Below are 18,054 nucleotides of genomic sequence, written 5' to 3'. Positions count from 1 at the left end.
CCTGGCACTTTTTGTGTCTGCAGGGCACAGACACATTGTGGAACTCTTGGAACTCTTGGGAGGAGGTGACACCCTGCTCTGCCTTCTTGCTGTTCCAACATCAACTCTTTTCTCCTTCTCTGCTCCACCCCACCTCCATCTCACTTTCTGTTCCTGTCTCCCTCCTCTCCTTTCAGCTCCCCACTGGGATAACTGTGTTATCCCACACCAGACACCACCAAGCCGAGGAAGGCAGGCTTTGGTGTGCAGAGGTGCTTCTACCTGGCTGTAGGTTTTGGGGCTGCAAGCCTGGCCCAGTCAGCCTGGGAGCAGCAGCTCCTTGGTGCACCAGTGCCAGGACAGCTTACCAGCAGCTTCCAAGCTCAGCAAAGAGGAGCACCATGTCCCAGCTCCAGCTGCTTCCCCACTTATCTGTGAAGTAGGTAGAGAGGCCATAATGCCCTTCTGGCTATACCAGCTCTTGGTTTCAACCTCCAGCATTGCCTGGGAATGCCTGAAACCCTGATGGGAGAATGGGTCCAACACACGACAGAACCACCTCGTCCTGGGGCAGGAACTCACAATTTCGTTTTCTAGGCAGACTCAGTATTCCAGAAGTGCAGCAGCAGCAGCAGCTCCAGGGACCCTGATGATCCCCGGGTTGCAGGGAGCAGCATTCCCCCAGTGCAGCCCTCCCGGTGCTTTCAGGCTGCCATGTGTGCACTCACACTGAGACCAGCCCTGCATGGTGCCCTTTGTCCCCTGCTCGGGGTCATTTCCTGCAGCTTGGAGCAAAGGTGGGACTCAAGCAGAGTTTTCTGCTTCCTCCTCCTTCACACAAGGACAAACCAGCCCTCCCTCATTTGAGCATGCACTGGGAATCTGGAGCCCTCCCTCCATGCACTCCTGCTCCCAGATAAGGTGGCCAAGTCATCAATCCAATCTTGAACCCCAGCTCCAGGTCAGCTGTGCCTCTCTCCAGCAGAGCAGGCCCCTTCCAAGCCCTTCCACCCTGCTCTGCTTGCCTGAGACCACAGACAGGGTCCATTGTGCAGAAAAAGCCTCCAAGCCCATCCCATGCCCTCAGCTCTTCCCAGGAAGAGCAAAGTCAGACCTCCAGAAACCAAGAGCAGCCCAAGTCATGGGAGCTGCACCTCAGCAGGCTCACCACTGGCTCCCTCTCCAGCATCCCTACAAGAACCAAGTTCAAGCAGCACAGTGGCTGGAACAAAGGGGAGGAGGGTGTTTAATCCCACACAGGGCAGGCACAGACAGCTCCAGACGCCAGTGCAGCCTGTGGAAGGAACTGGGTCCTGGCTGGCCTCCAGAATCCCAAGCAGCAGCACCTGCACACACAGCTTCCCAAGGCTCTGAGCAGACTGCAATGCAGCAGCAAGGTCTGGAGGGGCAGAGGATGCAGCCAGAACCCCCCTGGGGAGGAGGGAAGTGACCCTGCCTTTGGCTGGTACATGAGAAACTCTCCTGGGAACACTCCAGCAGCAGCAGCAATCCAACCCCATTTCCACACCATGCTCCACAGCCACTGGAAGAGCAGCTCCACCTCACAGAGATCAGATATAACCTTCAGCTCCCTTCTTAAATCAAACACTTCTCTAAATAAAGCCTGAAATCAAGAAATCCATTTTATTGCAAGAGAGAGCTTCAAAATTCATTCTGGTTCATATGTGGTGCCTGCATCGTTTGAACTCTGCAAGGTGTTTATTTACTGGAGTTATTCCCAGCTAAGAGAAATATAAACATTGATTTTTCTGCCTCAAGTCCTACAGCTGGGAGCCACTGTACATCCCTCTCCCCTGTGGCAGTACCATGTCCACAACATCTGAAAGGGAGATCATTCCTCAAGCAGAGGAGGGGAAGGAGCAGCCAATGGGGCCATGAAGGGCACTGTGATCCTGTTACATCCATTTGTCTTTCTGGTGAGGTTCATCAAACCACAAGCATCAGCAAAAGGCAAGGGAAGGCTGTCAGCAACCTGTGCCATCCACCTCCAGCCTCCTCCATGCTGTGCACACAGTGCAGGAGAGCACTGGCTCCAAAAACTCTGCCCTGAAATGCAGATGCTGCAGCGCTGTCTGTGGACTGGGACAAACAGCCACCAATGTTCCTCCTGTCCACCCCTCACACACCCATGGTCCTACCCAGCAAGGAAAGGCTTCTAGCAATGCCACCATGGGATTGTGAAAGGAATCACCCCGTTCCTTCCCACAGAGAGGAGAAAACCTAGGATGACCTACAAGACAGAAGTACCACACGAGGGGACACTGGGATGAGGCACATCCCCAGACCTGCTTGATGTGGCATCAGCAACAAGCTGCAGGCTCAGGGAAGGCAGCACCATTTCACTTGGCTGGGCAGGAGATCCAGGCTCCAGGCACTGGGAGGGAGGTGGAAGCCAGGGCACTGAAGTGTCCTGGAATGGCCCTGGGGAGCTGTGACATTCTCTGGTCACACTGTCCCCCTCCTGGTCCCATCTTCTCACCCCTTGCAACAGGAGTGGGCCCCTAACACTCTGCAGCTGCTGCTGGGATTTCCACCCACTTGACTTCCTTGGGAAAACCAAAAAGCCTTCCAGAAGGGCCATCAGCTCTTCCCCCAAAGGTCCTGCAGTGGCAGGGCCACCAGTGTGACAGGCTTTGGCAGGAGACTCCCTTGCCTTCTGTTGCACATCGTGGTGCCCAGCAGCCACACGGTTTTCCCTGACAGTGAGTGGGAGGCACACAGCATGGCAGAGGACATGGGACACCCTCAGCTGTGCCCCACAGTTCTGGGTTCCCAGCCACCAATTCCCCCCCAGCCTTGGCAACTGGCAGGACACCAACCCTGCCTAGGACTGATGGACAATTCCAGTCTCTGCCTGAAATAGAATTAAATTCAGGGTCCAAAGATCCCAGTGGGCACCAGGCTGGATCCTGCCTTTACATAGTCCAACCTGTACCAGGACGTGGTGGATTGTGGCAGCAGCCTCTGTCCCACAGCAACAACCTCCCCCCAAAACTGAACCAGCTGAAAGAGAAATCCATCCTCAGCCTGTCCAAGCTCCACACTTCTCCTTAAACAGCCTGGCTGGCTCCTTTCCCAGCAGGCAACAAGGCTGCATGAGGAAACAGGGTTATCTCCAGCACCTATTCACCAGGCCCATCTGCTGCGTGTTAACACAGTCACTCTCCAGCCCCAGCAAAAACAACTGAGATAAACATTGCCTGCCACCTTCCTGGGGGAGAGGAGCTCCTCTGAAACCAGGGACCTGGCAGCACCCACCCACGGGAGGGCTTTCCTGGGGGACACTTCACAGGTGACACAGGGCTCTGCACCGGGCAGCACGGAGCTGCTGGAGGCTCTTTTGGGGTGCACACAAAAAGGGCACCTTGGGGTGCAGGGACAGGGTAACAGGCTACAACCCCACACCTCCAGCAGCATGGATGCACATGGCTGTGCTTCCCACCACAGCAGCTCTCCCCAAGCAAGGCAGGAGACATCAGCTGGCAGGAGGCACCACCGTATTGGCAGGCGTGCCCCTACCTTGGCAATCACAGCAGTGTAATTATCATGCTTAAAAAATAATATAGAAAGTACTCTAGCAAGCAGGCAGCTTTCAGCACACTGATCAGGTCCCAGGGAACCTCTCTGCTCCAGGGATTAAAAGGTTCCAGCTGGTCACCTTCCAAAACCACTTCAGGACAGTGATATCCCCGCCCCAGGCTCTGCTGAGTGATGAGTTTGCTGAGCCCTGTGTGTCCAGCTGCTGCAGAGCCCTGGCTCCTATACAGCCACCAAACTGCCCAGGGATGGCCACCACCTTTGGGCACCCTATGGGACCCAAGTCATGTCTGAAGCAATGCAAAACAAGGAACAAGGCAGGGTGGGAAATGGGGAAGAACCCAAAAACCTGCAGTTTGCATCGTTCCTGCTGGCAGGGAGCTGGTGGTGTGCCAGGGCTGTGGGATGTGCAGCTGAGCTCCAGGGCAGGAGATGGCACCCAGCCCTGGGCAGCAGCACCCTGGACTGCCAGAGAACACCTTGAGGTGACCTGGGCACTGGACTGAGAGATCCCAGGGCTCTGCTGCAGAGCCCACACGGACAAAAGGATTAGAGGAGATTGTGTCAATCACACACAGCAGCACAATCAAGCTGTTTCTCTAAATAAAATTCCTCCAGAGCAGCTCAAGTCTTAAAACTTATGGCTTGGTTTCTCTCCCGCAGTAAATAAACAAATAAATAAAAATCAATTGTTCTCGTCAGCAACACAAACCCCGAGCTCTCTGACACACAATGCATCCCAGCAAAATCCTCCCTGACAAATACAAGAAAAAGCACTCGAATTTTGTGGAAGAAAAGAAAAGAAAAATTACCAAAAACCCCTAAACAAATCCTGCCTCAATGTCTGCGAGCTGTGAATCCCTTCCCCTCAACCCCATGCTTTCTATTTCATATTTCCCATTTCATTTTCTTTCAGTAGCACTGCGGACCCTGACCTAAGAGAGGACTGCTGAGCCTTCTCCCACACAGACCTACCACATGTCCAGAGCCAGCAGGAGCAGAAGGCACCTGTGCCCACCAGGAAGGGGTGCAGGAGGTCAAGAGCCACTCAGAATCCCTCTGGCAGTGCTCTGTTAGGAGCACACGTGGCTTGGGATCATGAAGCCCGGGCGAGGAGATGCTGTTGGCTGAGCTGACTCACTCTTGCAGAGCCAGGCAGGGGCTGGGAGGCTGGACCTGGAAGGTTGCAGCAGATCTACTGGCAGAGCAACACAGAAACACCAGGAGCTGGGACTTTCCACTTGGTACAAGTTTCTATGGAGCATCAGTGGAGACAAACAGCCTCTGATTCACACTTCTGAACCCCTGAGGTTATAAGGGAAAGTGTCGCCAGTTCTGTGCTGGCATCATCCAAACAGGGCAGGTTGCATAAGTGCTTCCAAATCCTGCCTCCAAAGTGAAACAAGAAAATAAACCAGGCTTTAATAACAGTGACCTTCACCCCAGCCTTCCAGGACCCTTCCAACTCAGGATATTCTGTGTTGGAGAGACATGGACAAAAATAAAGCACCAGAAGGGACCTGTCTCGTTGCCCTTTTCTCCCAGGTGTGCTGAGCAAGGGCAGAGACAGCAAAGAGACCCCCCCAAACTCAGCCACTCTTTCTGGAGCCCTGGATCCAAGTATCTATGTCAGGCAGTGCCACTGCAGGTCCCACTGCAATGGCACAAACACCCCCAAAACGCAGAGGCTCTCCATGTGTGTGCAGGAGCAGCACCCCACTTCCACAGGAGCAGCCAGGGAGGATCCCAGAGTAAACAGGGCACAAGAAACCTCAGGGTGGTCTCCAGCTCAAACTCCTGCTTCAAGCTGAGTCTCTTAAAGGGATTGCAGCAGGTTTAGACAGTCTGGTCTTGAAAACCTCCAAGGATGGAGACTTCACAACCTCTCTGGACAGCTGTCTGTCAGTCTGACTGTCCTTGGACAGAAATGCTTCTCTTTATACCCAGCCTGAAACTTCCTGTTTCATCCTGTTTGTTGTTTCCTGTTCTCCCACCATGTGCTGCTGTGAAGAGCCTGGTTCTAACCTCTGGATGATGTCTGCAGGTCCTGCTACAGCTCCTGCAATGCTTTCTCTCCAGCTGGAACTATTCATGGAATCACAGAACAGTTTGAGCTGGAAGGGACCTTAAAGATCATCTCATCCCACCCCTGCCATGGCAGGGACACCTCCCACTGTCCCAGCTGCTCCCAGCCCTGCCCAGCCTGGCCTTGGGCACTGCCAGGGATCCAGGGGCAGCCACAGCTGCTCTGGGCACCCTGTGCCAGGGCCTGCCCACCCTCACAGGGAACAATTCCTCATTCCCAATATCCCATCCATCCCTGCCCTCTGGCAGTGGGAGCCATTCCCTGTGCCCTGTCCCTCCATCCCTTGTCCCCAGTCCCTCTCCAGCTCTCCTGGAGCCCCTTCAGGCCCTGGCAGGGGCTCTGAGGTGTCCCTGGAGCTTCTCCTCTCCAGGTGAGCACCCCCAGCTCTCCCAGCCTGGCTCCAGAGCAGAGGGGCTCCATCTCCACGTGACCAACTCAGGGGCCTCCTCTGGACTCACTCCAGCAGGGAAACTTGGGTTGAATTCCTGACTGAGCCCAGCTCTTTCCCCCTCTCCTTGCAGGACTCACACTCCAGCACCCTGACCACCAAAACACCCCAACACCAAAAACAGCTCCAAAAACATCACCACTTTCTTCATGCAGCCTCTGACACCAGGCATCCCCTTCAGCCAGCACCAGAGCTGGGGCTTTGCTCTGAGCTCCCTCTGTCCCTTCAGTTGGTGGAAGGAAACCACAACAACTACAACTACACAAATTCCTCCTTTTGTTGGAGCACTTGAGGAAATAAAGACTTCTTGATCCTGAAATATTAATTTTTGAGCACTCCAGAGCTTTATCATATATTTATATCTGCTCTCGCTCTTTAATGTCAATCCAGGACAAACTGTCAAGGAGTTCCCAGAAACACAGCTTAGGGCAGGGATGGAAAACCAGCCAAGGGACCAGCCTGGTCCCCTTCCATGACAAACTCTCCTGTGGCCAGGACATCCCTTCTTTCTGGAGTTATCAGTGCTCCTGACCATTCACTGGAGCAGGACAAGTACATTTATGCAGAAAATTGCATTTTCTACTGGTGATAACCTGCAGTGAATTGAAACAGGGCAACTGGAATTGTCCTGTTTAATCAAGCAATGGTGGCAGGCAAAAATCCCTCATCAAAGCAGAAGGGAGGGGAAATAAAGGTCTAATTCTGCAGCAGGAAACCATGCAAGGGTGAGCACTTGATGATAAATGGGGCCATAAAAGACTCAGCAACACCACACAACCCTCCCTAGAGGTGCCAAGAGGCTCAGACAGACACAAAGAGTTTCCCAAGCTGATGATGCACTCCAGTTCCTGGGAATTTCTTGGTCCCAGTTCCTGGGAATTTCTTGGTCCCATGGCACAAAACCTCCAGATGGTTCTAGCACAGTTTCTATTGAGTTTCTTCTTTTCTCACACTGGACACAGCTCCAGCAGCTCAGATGTGCTTCAACAGCCAGGGAGAGAAGAGGCTGAGAGTTTTAATGAGAAGTTCCCAGGGGAAAGCTGATCTCTGCTAATGAGAGGTCTGAGAGAAAAAACACTGGCCCAGCTATACAGGGTGCACTCAGCACAGGAGTTTTTCTGGCAGCCAACAAAGCCACAGAACACACTCTCAAACTGCAGCTGTCCCTGCAATTTACTCTCTTGTCACCTCCCCAAAATCTGGGATTGTCTGTCAGATGTGAGGGTGAGAGGGAACATCTTGCTGTGGGACAGGCAAGAAAGGACTTCATAGAATCACTTCATAGAATCACTTAATAGAATCACTTCACAGAATCACTTCACAGAATCACTTCAGAATGTCCTGAGCTGGATGGGACCCACAAGGATTATGGGTCCAACTCCTGGCCCTGCAGAGACACCCCAACAATCCCTCCCTGTGCACCCCTGAGAGCATTGGGCAATGCTCTGTTAATTGGGCAAAGCTCAGTGCTTGCAAGTGGGACAGAGAACACTTCTCTATCCTCCACCAGCCACAAAGAGACACCAAGGAATGTGTTCAGAGTGTGGGGGAAACAGGAAGAGGGCAGAAGCACACCTGGGGCAGGAGCACCCTGAAAGCTCCTGTGACACACACCAAAGTCTCACTTTGATGTCAAAGGGAAGTTGAGGAGACTGTCCTGGCTTGCAGAGTCCTTTTCATGGCTGAAATCCCTGGATTTGCTCAGGAAAAGGGAGGGAAGGGGCAGAGTTTTTGGATCTGCCCATCTGCAGTTACTGGAGCTGCTGCAGGAGTGCCAAGTGACACACACCTGGAAGGAGTGTGCCTTCTCTCTGAGCCTGGGGACACACAGGGAGAGTTACCCTCAACTGATGGACTGGAGACAATAGACTTTCATCATTCTTCATCAAAGCAGAATCAGAATCTGGAAGGCTTGTCTTGTGAGAAAAACAGGCTGGGCATGATTAGCCTTTAATACACCTTAATTGCTGCAGTGTTGTAAGAAATGAGCTCTCAGAAGAAAACCAGTTTGACTGGCAGAGCACAGGCACGCTGGGACAGGACCATTCCCAAAGGCTCTCAGCTAATGAGCAGCTTTCCCACATGTCTGCCAGGGCAACAATTACAGTCCCTGGGGATACAAAAGGAGGAGGCAGACTGAGTGTTCCAAGGTCAGCAAAGTCCAAGTTCCACCTTTGCTCGAAAGCTTTGCAGGCTCTGGATTCACCAGCTCCTGATGAGGTCTCACCCTAGAGCAGCACCTCCTGCACCTGTCCCAGGTTATTGAGATGCAGGGCCCAGATGGGGTGGCCAACAGCAATGTGACCTGTTCAAACCCAGGATGGAGGGACTGAGCAGCACAGGATCATCATGGGACAGGCTCTGGAGAACAAGGCTGGCAGGAGAATGGCCCAGGAAGGTCCTTCTGCAGCCCCAGCCCTGGAGACAGCCACCAGCACAGCCTCAGCTCCTCCCAAGCTGCACCATTTCTCATTAAGATCAATTCCAGCCTGTTGTTATAATTAATAACCTCATCTTGCCTCCCTGCATGCAAGCAGGGGAAATTTCTGCAGCTGCAATCAGACTTTACTTCAAAGAAACCAATTTAGCACAGCGCTGCTGCTGCCATCATTCCTCTTACTCAATGACTTTATTTACCTTTTCTGTACCTAATTTCCCCAGCCCTTCGTGTGCCTGGGGAAATTAAAAGCAAAAAATACCAAGCTCCATTTGCACCCAAATCCTATAGCAGAAATTTGTGTCCTTAACTTGGGCCAGCATTGTACCATGGCCATTAACACATTGATTTGGCTTGAGGAGGCGATGAACTGAACAGCCTTGCTTTGACTGCACAACACTGACTTTGACCAAAATCTACATAAAATGGATATTTAAACCCTCTCAAGAGCAAATACAAAAAGGAGGTACAATAGTTTTATAGGGGTTTGTCACAGTGGCATGAAATTGGTGTAGAAAGCACAAAAGACATCTGGTTCTGCCAAAACATCAGTGAGTGCTTCAGCATGCCTGCAGCTCCCAAAAAAGCAGCTTTTTCAGGGGAAAAAAGCCCATAGTCCTCCAGCAAATGCAACACAAGAATTTAAAAATTTTATCTTTTTTTTGTCAATAAAAGGCCTGATCCTTGAAGACTGATGGCTCAATTTCTGTTGGATACTTGGAGCTTCAGCTTCTTGCACACTTGGAGCAAAAAATCACTTTGAGAAATGTATTTTTGTATTTTAGAAAGCCTGGTAAAAACTGGATCAGCTACCCTGTATGGTTTTTATAACTACACTCCATCTGTGGTCTGAGCAGAAAAGTTTTCCATGTAAAATAAACTTGTCCAGAAAACTTTGTGACCACCTAAAACAGAGCAAGCACTGAACATGTGAGCAGGTCACATCACACAGGGATGGGAACACATCTCCAAGCCTCCTCTGGTGTTGGGACAGTGTGAGATGTACAGAAATCAGGGAGTATCAAGAACAGCAGGGAGAGGATTTATGAGCAGGACATCTGCTCTAGGACTAGCAAGATGCTGGGGAGGAACAGCTGGGAAGATGATGTTCTTTAATACTGCTGCTACACTAATTCATTTCAAATCATGGCAGGCTTTAATTAAAAAACCCAACAAAATCTTGAGCAGGAGAAGCAGGAGGGATGGCCAGAAGAGCTCAGCATGGAAGGGTTTCAGATGGAAGGTGTGAGGGAAAGGAGTGGAGGATATCTCCTTCTGTGTTTCATCTGGAGAGCCAGGCTTGGCACAGTTTGAGGAGCTGCAGGTGATGCTCTGTGAGCAGCTCCACTCCCCCACCCCTCTCACAGCCAGCACCACCAGCTCAGCTCCAGAACACCCCCCTGTACCTTCAGAGAGTAAATTAAATCCCTTCTTCCCAGCAGGAGAAGGAAATTCAAAGCCCTTTGCTGCTGCCTTTGAGGTCTGTGCTGCTGCTGGGGATGCCCCACGAGTGTGGAGGGGGCTCCTGTCCCCCTGCCAGCCCCCCTGGGGGTTCTGGGGTGCTGCAGCCACCATGGCACAGCCACAGGAGGGGCTGGGAGGGCACTGCCAAGCCCCCTCTCCTTTTGTCCCCCCAGTTCCCAGCCCTACATCAGGCACGCTGCTATTTGCTTCACAAACAACAATCCTTTCCCCTAAGTTCTCCCTGATAAAATAAATCAAAGCATAGCTCCAGGGTGCAATTAAGACAAAAACCAACAGTAATAAGAGCTTGGTACCATTTGGGATGGAGGGAGAGAGAAAGACTCATGTAGCCATGAGGTCTGAGGCTAAGGAGAGCAGGGCTGCAGCCTGGCAGGTGGAAGCAGAGCCCCCAGCCTCCTCTTCCTCCCCTCCTAGGGCTTTAACTTGGCCACATCCCAGCTCCTGGCAGAGCTGCACTGGGAACTCTTCCTGCAAACGAGGAAAGTTCTCAAGCCAAGCTCTGCAGTTGCAGTGTCCCATGCCAGAGCAGGCAGTGCCCTCCCCAGGGCTGCCAGCGCCACTGGGGCACCCTGGGCAGCACCAGCCCAGAGAGCTGGGAGGCAGCAGGGCACTGAGCTCCATGGCCAGCAGCTGTCAGCTCCTCAGCATGATTAACAGCCCTTAAGGAAGAGCTAAGCCAGTCCTGGACCTCGGGAAAGCAGCTCACAATTAACATCCAGCCAACAAGCTTTGCACTGATCTGCAGGGAGAAACACAGACTGCCAGGGGAGGAGAGAGGAACTCTGGCAGCTCCCAGCAGCCCTGGAGTTCAGTGGGGCTGATCAGGGCACAGCAATGAAGCCACTGCAGCACCCAGCAGGGAGGGACAGGGAGGATGGAGGGTCCAACAGGCACTGCCACCATCAGCACACCCTGCTCGGCTTGCCTGGACGTGGCACCAGCTCCTGGGGTCACAGGCCAGAGGGCAAACCTGAATGCCCCCTCTCCTACATGCACAGGGCAGAGTCCCAGCTGATTTGTACACACACACACTGGGCACTGCAGTTTGCACACACACACACACACACTGGGCACTGCAGTTTGCACACACACACACACACACTGGGCACTGCAGTTTGTACACACACACACACACACTGGGCACTGCAGTTTGTACACACACACACACACTGGGCACTGCAGTTTGTATACACTCACACACACACTGGGCACTGCAGTTTGTACACTCACACACACACACTGGCCACTGCAGTTTGCACACTCACACACACACACACACACACAGTGGGCACTGCTCCACACACAACTCCAGTGCACTCCCACTCCCTGCCAGCTGCTGGAAAAGACACAGCAAGGCCTGGTGCAGCTGCTGTACTGGAGCCAGGCCCTCCCCTGTACTGACCTGTGCTGGAGAGGGGCCACCCCAGAGAGCAGCAAACCCCCCCAGCCTCACAGATGGCTCCTGGCCCCTGCCTTTCCTGCTTCTGGAGCATTGGCACCTTCTCCAGCTCTGCTCCCCTTCCCATGTCATGTCAGGTCAAGCAGCTGAATGCAAGAGCACACAAAACTCATTGCTGCATCAGGCAAGCTTTGGGGAGCCTGTTGCCAGCTGCAGCAGGCTCTGCTCTCCTGGCAGGCTTGGAGGGAGGAAGAGCAAGAGCAGGGAGGGGGAAGCAGCCTCAGGTGCTGCTCAGACTCAGGGCACAGGGACCAGCATCTCCCCCACGCAGCAGGAGGAGAAGGAATTTATTGTGACAAATGCTGAGAGCCTGCAGCAGGGTTGGCCCTTCCTGTCAGAGCTGCTGAACCACACCAGGAGAGGGGAGGGCCTGGCAGTCAAGTGGGATATGCATCACTCCTGGGTGGAAAACCACCAGCAGCTCAGGAGAAGCAGGCTGCAGGAGATCCTGCCTGCCCACCTGGGATGCTGGTGAGCACTGTGTGAGCCAGCACTGCTCATCCCCCTCTCAGGGCTGCTAACTGCCACCCCCAGTGTCCCCTGCTCCAGAGGGGTCGTGCCTTGGCCCTTCAGCCTCCAAAAGGGATTGAAGGTTTGGGCAGAAGTGTCTGGGATGGGACATGGGTTAGGGCAATGCAGCACAAGTGGGATGTTTGTATCTGCAACTCGAGCTCATGTCGCAGACGACTTTTATGAAAAATCCTTTCCTTAGGATTTTTCCTCCTGAGAAGCTGAGAGGCCTCAGGAACAAAATGTAAACAATGACTATCTGCTGCTGTGGAATGCAACAGGTGCATCTGTGATTGGTCTCATGGAGTTGTTTGTAATTAATGGCCAATCACAGTCAGCTGGCTTGGGCTCTCTGTCTGAGACAGAAGCTTTTGTTATCATTCTTTTCTATTCTTAGTTAGCTAGCCTTCTGATGAAACCTTTTCTTCTATTCTTTTAGTATAGTTTTAATGTAATATATATCATAAAATAATAAATCAAGCCTTCTGAAACATGGGGTCAGATGCTAGTCTCTTCCCCAATCCAAGAACCCCTGTGAACACCATCACAAGCTCATAAGTGAATTCTTGTTGAGTGTGGAGAGTTCACTGTACAGAAGGACAGGAAATAAAATTCTTAACTTTTAAGGAACCTGAAACAAGGAGAATCTGGGATGCCAGTTGTGTGAATTAGCCAGGAGAGAAGAGGGAGAAGCCCCTCCTGAAGCAAAGGAATTCCAGTGTCCATTTGGTCTCCAGTGAATACAGAGAGATGGCTGTGTCCTCCTCAGCTTGCAACACCTGCCTGCCTGCCACATTCCCTTTTTCCACAAAGTACCTGGTGGAGTTCCAGACAGAACTGGGACTGGTTTTCCCAATGCAACCGAAGAAACACCATCAGCACCCAAAAGGAATATGGCTTCACACCTGTACAGACTTCTCTGTGCAGCTCTGTGCCTGCAGCAAACAGGCAGGTGGTGTTTGGAGAGCCTTGGATTCTTCTTCCACGGGGATTAGACAGCAACCAAAGCACTGACAGACCACTAAGTCTAAGACAAATTCAGAAATGAAATGTGAATCTCTCAAGCCCTGGCAAAGCACCTTCACCATGCTCTGAATTCCTCTCCCTGTGCAGCAGAATGATTTCCCAACCTTTGGGTCAATCCTGAGCTGCTTCCTGAGCTGCAATAGCCACGAGTAGGAGCACACACTTCCCTGCATCCCAGAATAGAAAGCAGCTGGAGTCACATCTGAACACTGCAATGGGAAGATGAAAGACTTCCAGACACTCCTCTTTTTCCACTGAGCCCTTTATAGGCTCCTCTCCCCACTCTCACTCCCATACAGCTCCTTCAGCTGCTGATTTTCCACAGGTGCTGGACTCCCAAATGCTCTTGGAGGCTTTTCCTTTTTTAAATTAATTCTATTTAAATAACAGGGCATATGGTTTATTACAGCTAGTAAAGGGTGTGTGTATGTGTGTGAGTGGAATCTGATCCTGAGATCCAGAGGGATCCCAGAACCTCTGAGCACCCAGACACCAGTGCCTGGCCCCAGAGGAGCAGAGCCAGCTCTGCCTGCAAACATCATCCCAGTGAAGGAATTGCCAGCTCAGCTACATCACACCAGGTCCTTCAGTGCTAGTGGGGAGGTTTACACCAGCCTGGAGACACCAGGACTGCTGTGCCCTTTCTGGGACAGCTGCCCCCCCCTGAACAGGATGAGGGCCAAATCTTCAGGACAAGACCAGTGCCAGGATCTAACCAGGAGCTTCCATCACCCCAGTGCCACCAACAAAAGCTCTATGCTTGAGTTGGGTGAGCACAGCTAGATAAAGATCCCACAACACAGGGGCCCAGCTTCTTTTGGGAGAGAAAATGATCCCAAGGGATCCTGCTGATGTGTCCCTCACCCCAGAGGGCAGGGGACCACAGGAGGAGCTCACAGATCTGGGCATGGAGATCCTTGGAATAAGTGTGGATCCACTCTCTCCAGGTTCCATTTGAAATGGGCTCAAGTGTAGCACAGGCTGCTCTCTGAAGGAAGCACAGGGGTGTAGGATGCAGGATGCAGGCAGGGAGGAATTTCATATGAAAAGTGGGAAGGAAGGGAGGTACTGCTGGGGCTGACAGCCACGGTTGTTTCACAATACAGCCTTACCTGCTCTCAGCAGGGAGGGGAGGAGGCAAGGAAAGGAGCAATAGGCTGAACTCATTATGCTTCTCTCTCATCTGAGGAGCTGGGACAGCCTCAGCAAGGAGGGTGGACTCATGGGACCAAAGGACACTTGTTTCCATCCACTTAGCTCCCCACACCTGAGCTATGTTTGAACAGCCACTTCAAAAGCAACCCCTGAGGAAAGCAGGCTGGATGAAGAGGAATCTCTACTTGTTGTTTTCATTTCTCTGTCTTTAAGCCAATTAAGGAATTTCTTTTTAAGTGAGGGTCTGTGGTCTGCCTCAAAGAGCCTGCAGTCCCCAGAGAGCAGAGCAGGGTGAGGTGCCCATCTGGAGCCAGCTCTGCAGGGACTTGTGCTTCTCTACAAAAAAAGAGAAACTCTGCCCCAAAGCCCCAGAACCTCTCTGTTTTCTAACACACTTCTGCAGCAGGTGCCTCTCCCCTTTGCACCTTGGTTTTCTCACTGGAACATCACACAAAAAGCAAGTGGTGGTGGATTCAGGCAGATTCTCCTTGTGTCTTTCAACACCTGCCCAGTGTTTGAAGTATCCAGCATGGAAAATGCCTTTAAAGCTTCACACCCAGCCAAGAAGGGCCAAGATACAGGCATGGTCTGCAGTTTATCCTGGTCTCATATTCACAGAACCACAGAACGGGTTGGAAAGGACCTCAAAGTCCATCTCATTCCATGGGACACCTTTCACTGTCCCAGGCTGCTCCAAGCCCCATCCAACCCGGCCTTGGGCACTGCCAGGGATCCTGCCAGGGGCAGCCACAGCTGCTCTGGGCACCCTGTGCCAGGGCCTGCCCACCCTCACAGGGCACAATTCCTTCCTAACATCAGAACATTTCCAAGGACACAGAACCAATCTGGAAAATGTTTGCTGGGACAAACAGCTCCTGGTGTGGGACTGTGCAGACAGATCCCTTGCATGGACTAAATGGCAAAAGTTTTGCCTTTCACACACCACTCAGAGCTATTTTCCATCACTCCTACCACAGCCCATGGAGGATACACACATTCTGCATCAGGTAACAAAAGCACCTGTGTGTGCAGGGTAGTTTGGAGGGACAGGTGCATTTGCTCAGATGAAGAGCATCACACACACACACCACCCTGTACTGTCTTCAACAACAGGGAACAACTTTAGCATCACACACCTGAAGAGCATTTAGAACTTATGCTGGTACCCCTCCTATTCCATGTTCGAGGTTGTTTCACATCACTTCCCAACACACCTGATCCTTGAACTGAAGGCTGGGGTGGGAGAAGAATTTTCCTGTTTTTCAAGACTAGAGAGATGTGGGACTAAGGCTCTAGGCCCATAGCTGGAAAGAGCCAGGAAAACCTGATGGGACTGTAAAGTCAGGACTCACCTACATCCCCTTACTCCCAGTGCAACTCCCCTCACATGGGGAGGCTGCAAGAGGAGATTTACTGGTGGCTGCCAAGCCAAATTGCTGCTCAGCTAAAGATTTATGCTGCAATTTGTAGTGCTGTTAAAATAGAATTGGAAGAGTGGTGGGGGAAGAGAAAGAGGGAATGAAAGAGAGGGGAGGGGAAATTGGTCAGGAGCAACACCAGGGCACCAAAACTGTTTGCTCCATCTCTCACATCTCCATTGAAGCAACCACTCTGCATTTCCAGCTGCTGTGCTCCAGCCCTCAGACCCTGCAATGCCAATGCCTGGGCTGGCTTTGCAGCTGGGCACACACAGGTTCAGTTAATAGAAATCCATCCATCTCCACAGCACCTGAACTGTCATGCTCCATAAATACACCTGGCAGAGAACGACACAAAAGGGACAGGGCATCTGCAGGCTGCTCACATGACTTCCACACTGCAGCCACCAAGGACAGGAGAAGGGACACCCCCATCCCAAATGTCACCCACTGCCTCCTCATTCTGGCACTGGTTAAACACCATTCCTACCTGCTGAGGTCAGAGGTGAGCTAAAATATCCACTGCACCTCCAGGAATTTGCCAGCTCTGCCCACTAGATCTGGAGGAAAAGCCTGTCAGGGCATGGATTGATATCCCTGCATGTGCAAAGAGCCATGGGCTTCCCCCACCCAGGGCCCCATTGCCCCCTCCCCTGAGAAGCCAAGGGAAGGCCAGAGTGCCCTGCAGCTCCCAGGGAATCCTGACTCTGCTCTGCACAACTGGGTGACACACAGTCTTCAAAAATCAAAAGCAAAACCTCTCTAGTGAACTTCAACACAACAGCTTTCCTTTGACATCACCCCTTCACCCCCATGCCCTGAGCCAGCCCTCTGTCCTGTACTGCCAAAACCATGGAGGGATTTCAGGATTACAGCCAAGGACACTTTGGCCTTTCAGCCCTGGGCATCCCTGCAGAAAGAGCCAGGCCAGGCTCATTGCTCATTCCAGGAACCACCCTAGGGTGGGGCTTTCAGTTTGCTGAGAGGTCAAAATGGATCCAAACTGACCCCAAGGCACTGGGGAGCTCTCAAGCCCTGCCTGAAATATCTCCTTGAGGTGCCCCAGCCAGCACTGAGTGCAGCAAGGAGCTGGGAGAGGATGGGATGCTGTGCACAGGCTGAGTCCCACCCACAGCAATGGATCTGTTTGTGTGAGTGCTCCTCACCTGTACAGGCCACTCCTCTTTCTCATGTGCTCAACTTTAGAGGGGACAGCTAGCCACAGTTCCCTAGAATATCAGTGGGATGGAACACACTGCCCTTCCTGTGGTTTGGCTGGGAATGCTTCATCATGCACAGCCCACTTGGCACTTTCATCTCCTGCCACTGGCAGCTTCTAGGACAGTCCTGGGCAACACTGAGCACCAGTGTGCAGGTGAAATAGCTCAGGGTGTGCAGAGGGGAGCCTGGCCTGTATCCTCTGGCACAGGATCCTGTGTGGGCAGTGACAGGGGCTCCCTCAGCACAAAACCCTTCCATGCACCTCCTGCCCCATCAGCACCAGGTCAGCAGTGCCTTGAGGCCATCCCAGGCAGCTGCCAGCCACAGATCCCCTCCAGGATCCAGCAGCAAACACCTCCAGGCTCCAGGAGCACACAGGGCACACCAGAATCCCACCACAGTCCCAATGCCCCACCAAACACAGAATCCCACACAGTCCCAATGCCCCACCAAACACAGAATCCCACCACAGTCCCAATGCCCCATCAAACACAGAATCCCACCACAGTCCCAATGCCCCACCAAACACAGAATCCCACACAGTCTCAATGCCCCACCAAACAAAGAATCCCACCACAGTCCCATGCCCCATCAAACACAGAATCCCACACAGTCCCATGCCCCATCAAACACAGGCTCAACACAGGAATCCACACTTGGCCTCAGATTCAGTTTGGCATCAGGGTGCCCTTTCAAAATGGGGCTGTGTGGTTTCTCCAGCCTCTTGGACACAGAGAGGAGGATTTGGTGGGTTTTATGGAGGGGCCAGGAATGCAGCAGAACAGTGCTGTGCTGGGGCAGACAGACCCACAGGACCACCCAGCACCCCAAGCTGCTCCTTCTGCTCATAGCCCAAGCTCTGGAGCTGTTGCCACCTTAACTGAGGCAGCAGCTGAGCCTGGCTGGCTCCAGGAGCAGGCACAGGCTGGAACTACCAGGGAAACCCCTCCAAGTTATACTGTACCCTGGAGGCCTCCAGGCTGGGTAATTCAGACTGCAGCACTGTTTACTGCCTTGTAAAGATGACACACACTTAACTCAGTGCTGTGACAGCTGGAATCAGGAGGATGCTCCTGACTGCAGCACGTGCCATTAACCCTTGCGAGTCCATGTGCCAGAGGGAGGCATCCTGCATCACACCAGGGAGGCCAGGCTGGGGCTGCTCCAACAGCCCAGTGTCCCTCCCCTGCAGCACAACACTCAGTTTTCTACCAAGGAGAGCAGCTCCTGCTGCTGTTTAAAGCTCCTGAACCTCATCAAGTCACAGACACG

At 52.6% G+C, this 18,054-nt stretch overlaps 1 protein-coding gene across 5 annotated transcripts in view; it reads right to left on the bottom strand.

The window, feature by feature from the left end:
• The window catches only part of CAPN15 (calpain 15), a 58,418-nt gene that overhangs the window by 16,320 nt on the left and 24,044 nt on the right, over nt 1-18,054 (bottom strand). The window contains exon 1 of one of the 5 annotated variants that reach the window (XM_058035813.1): nt 4,513-4,593. The exons of the other annotated variants lie outside the window; for them this stretch is intronic. Within the exon in view, the coding sequence (XP_057891796.1) occupies nt 4,513-4,517 (5 nt within the window). The 5' untranslated portion in view covers nt 4,518-4,593. Of the gene's footprint in view, nt 1-4,512; nt 4,594-18,054 lie in introns of those variants that run through there. 5 annotated transcript variants of the gene reach the window in all.

Source organism: Melospiza georgiana, chromosome 16 (assembly GCF_028018845.1).
Source record: "Melospiza georgiana isolate bMelGeo1 chromosome 16, bMelGeo1.pri, whole genome shotgun sequence".
Lineage (NCBI taxonomy): Eukaryota > Metazoa > Chordata > Aves > Passeriformes > Passerellidae > Melospiza > Melospiza georgiana.
The sequence above is the reverse complement of the archived record's forward strand: the minus strand, read 5'-3'. Positions and strand labels throughout refer to the sequence as shown.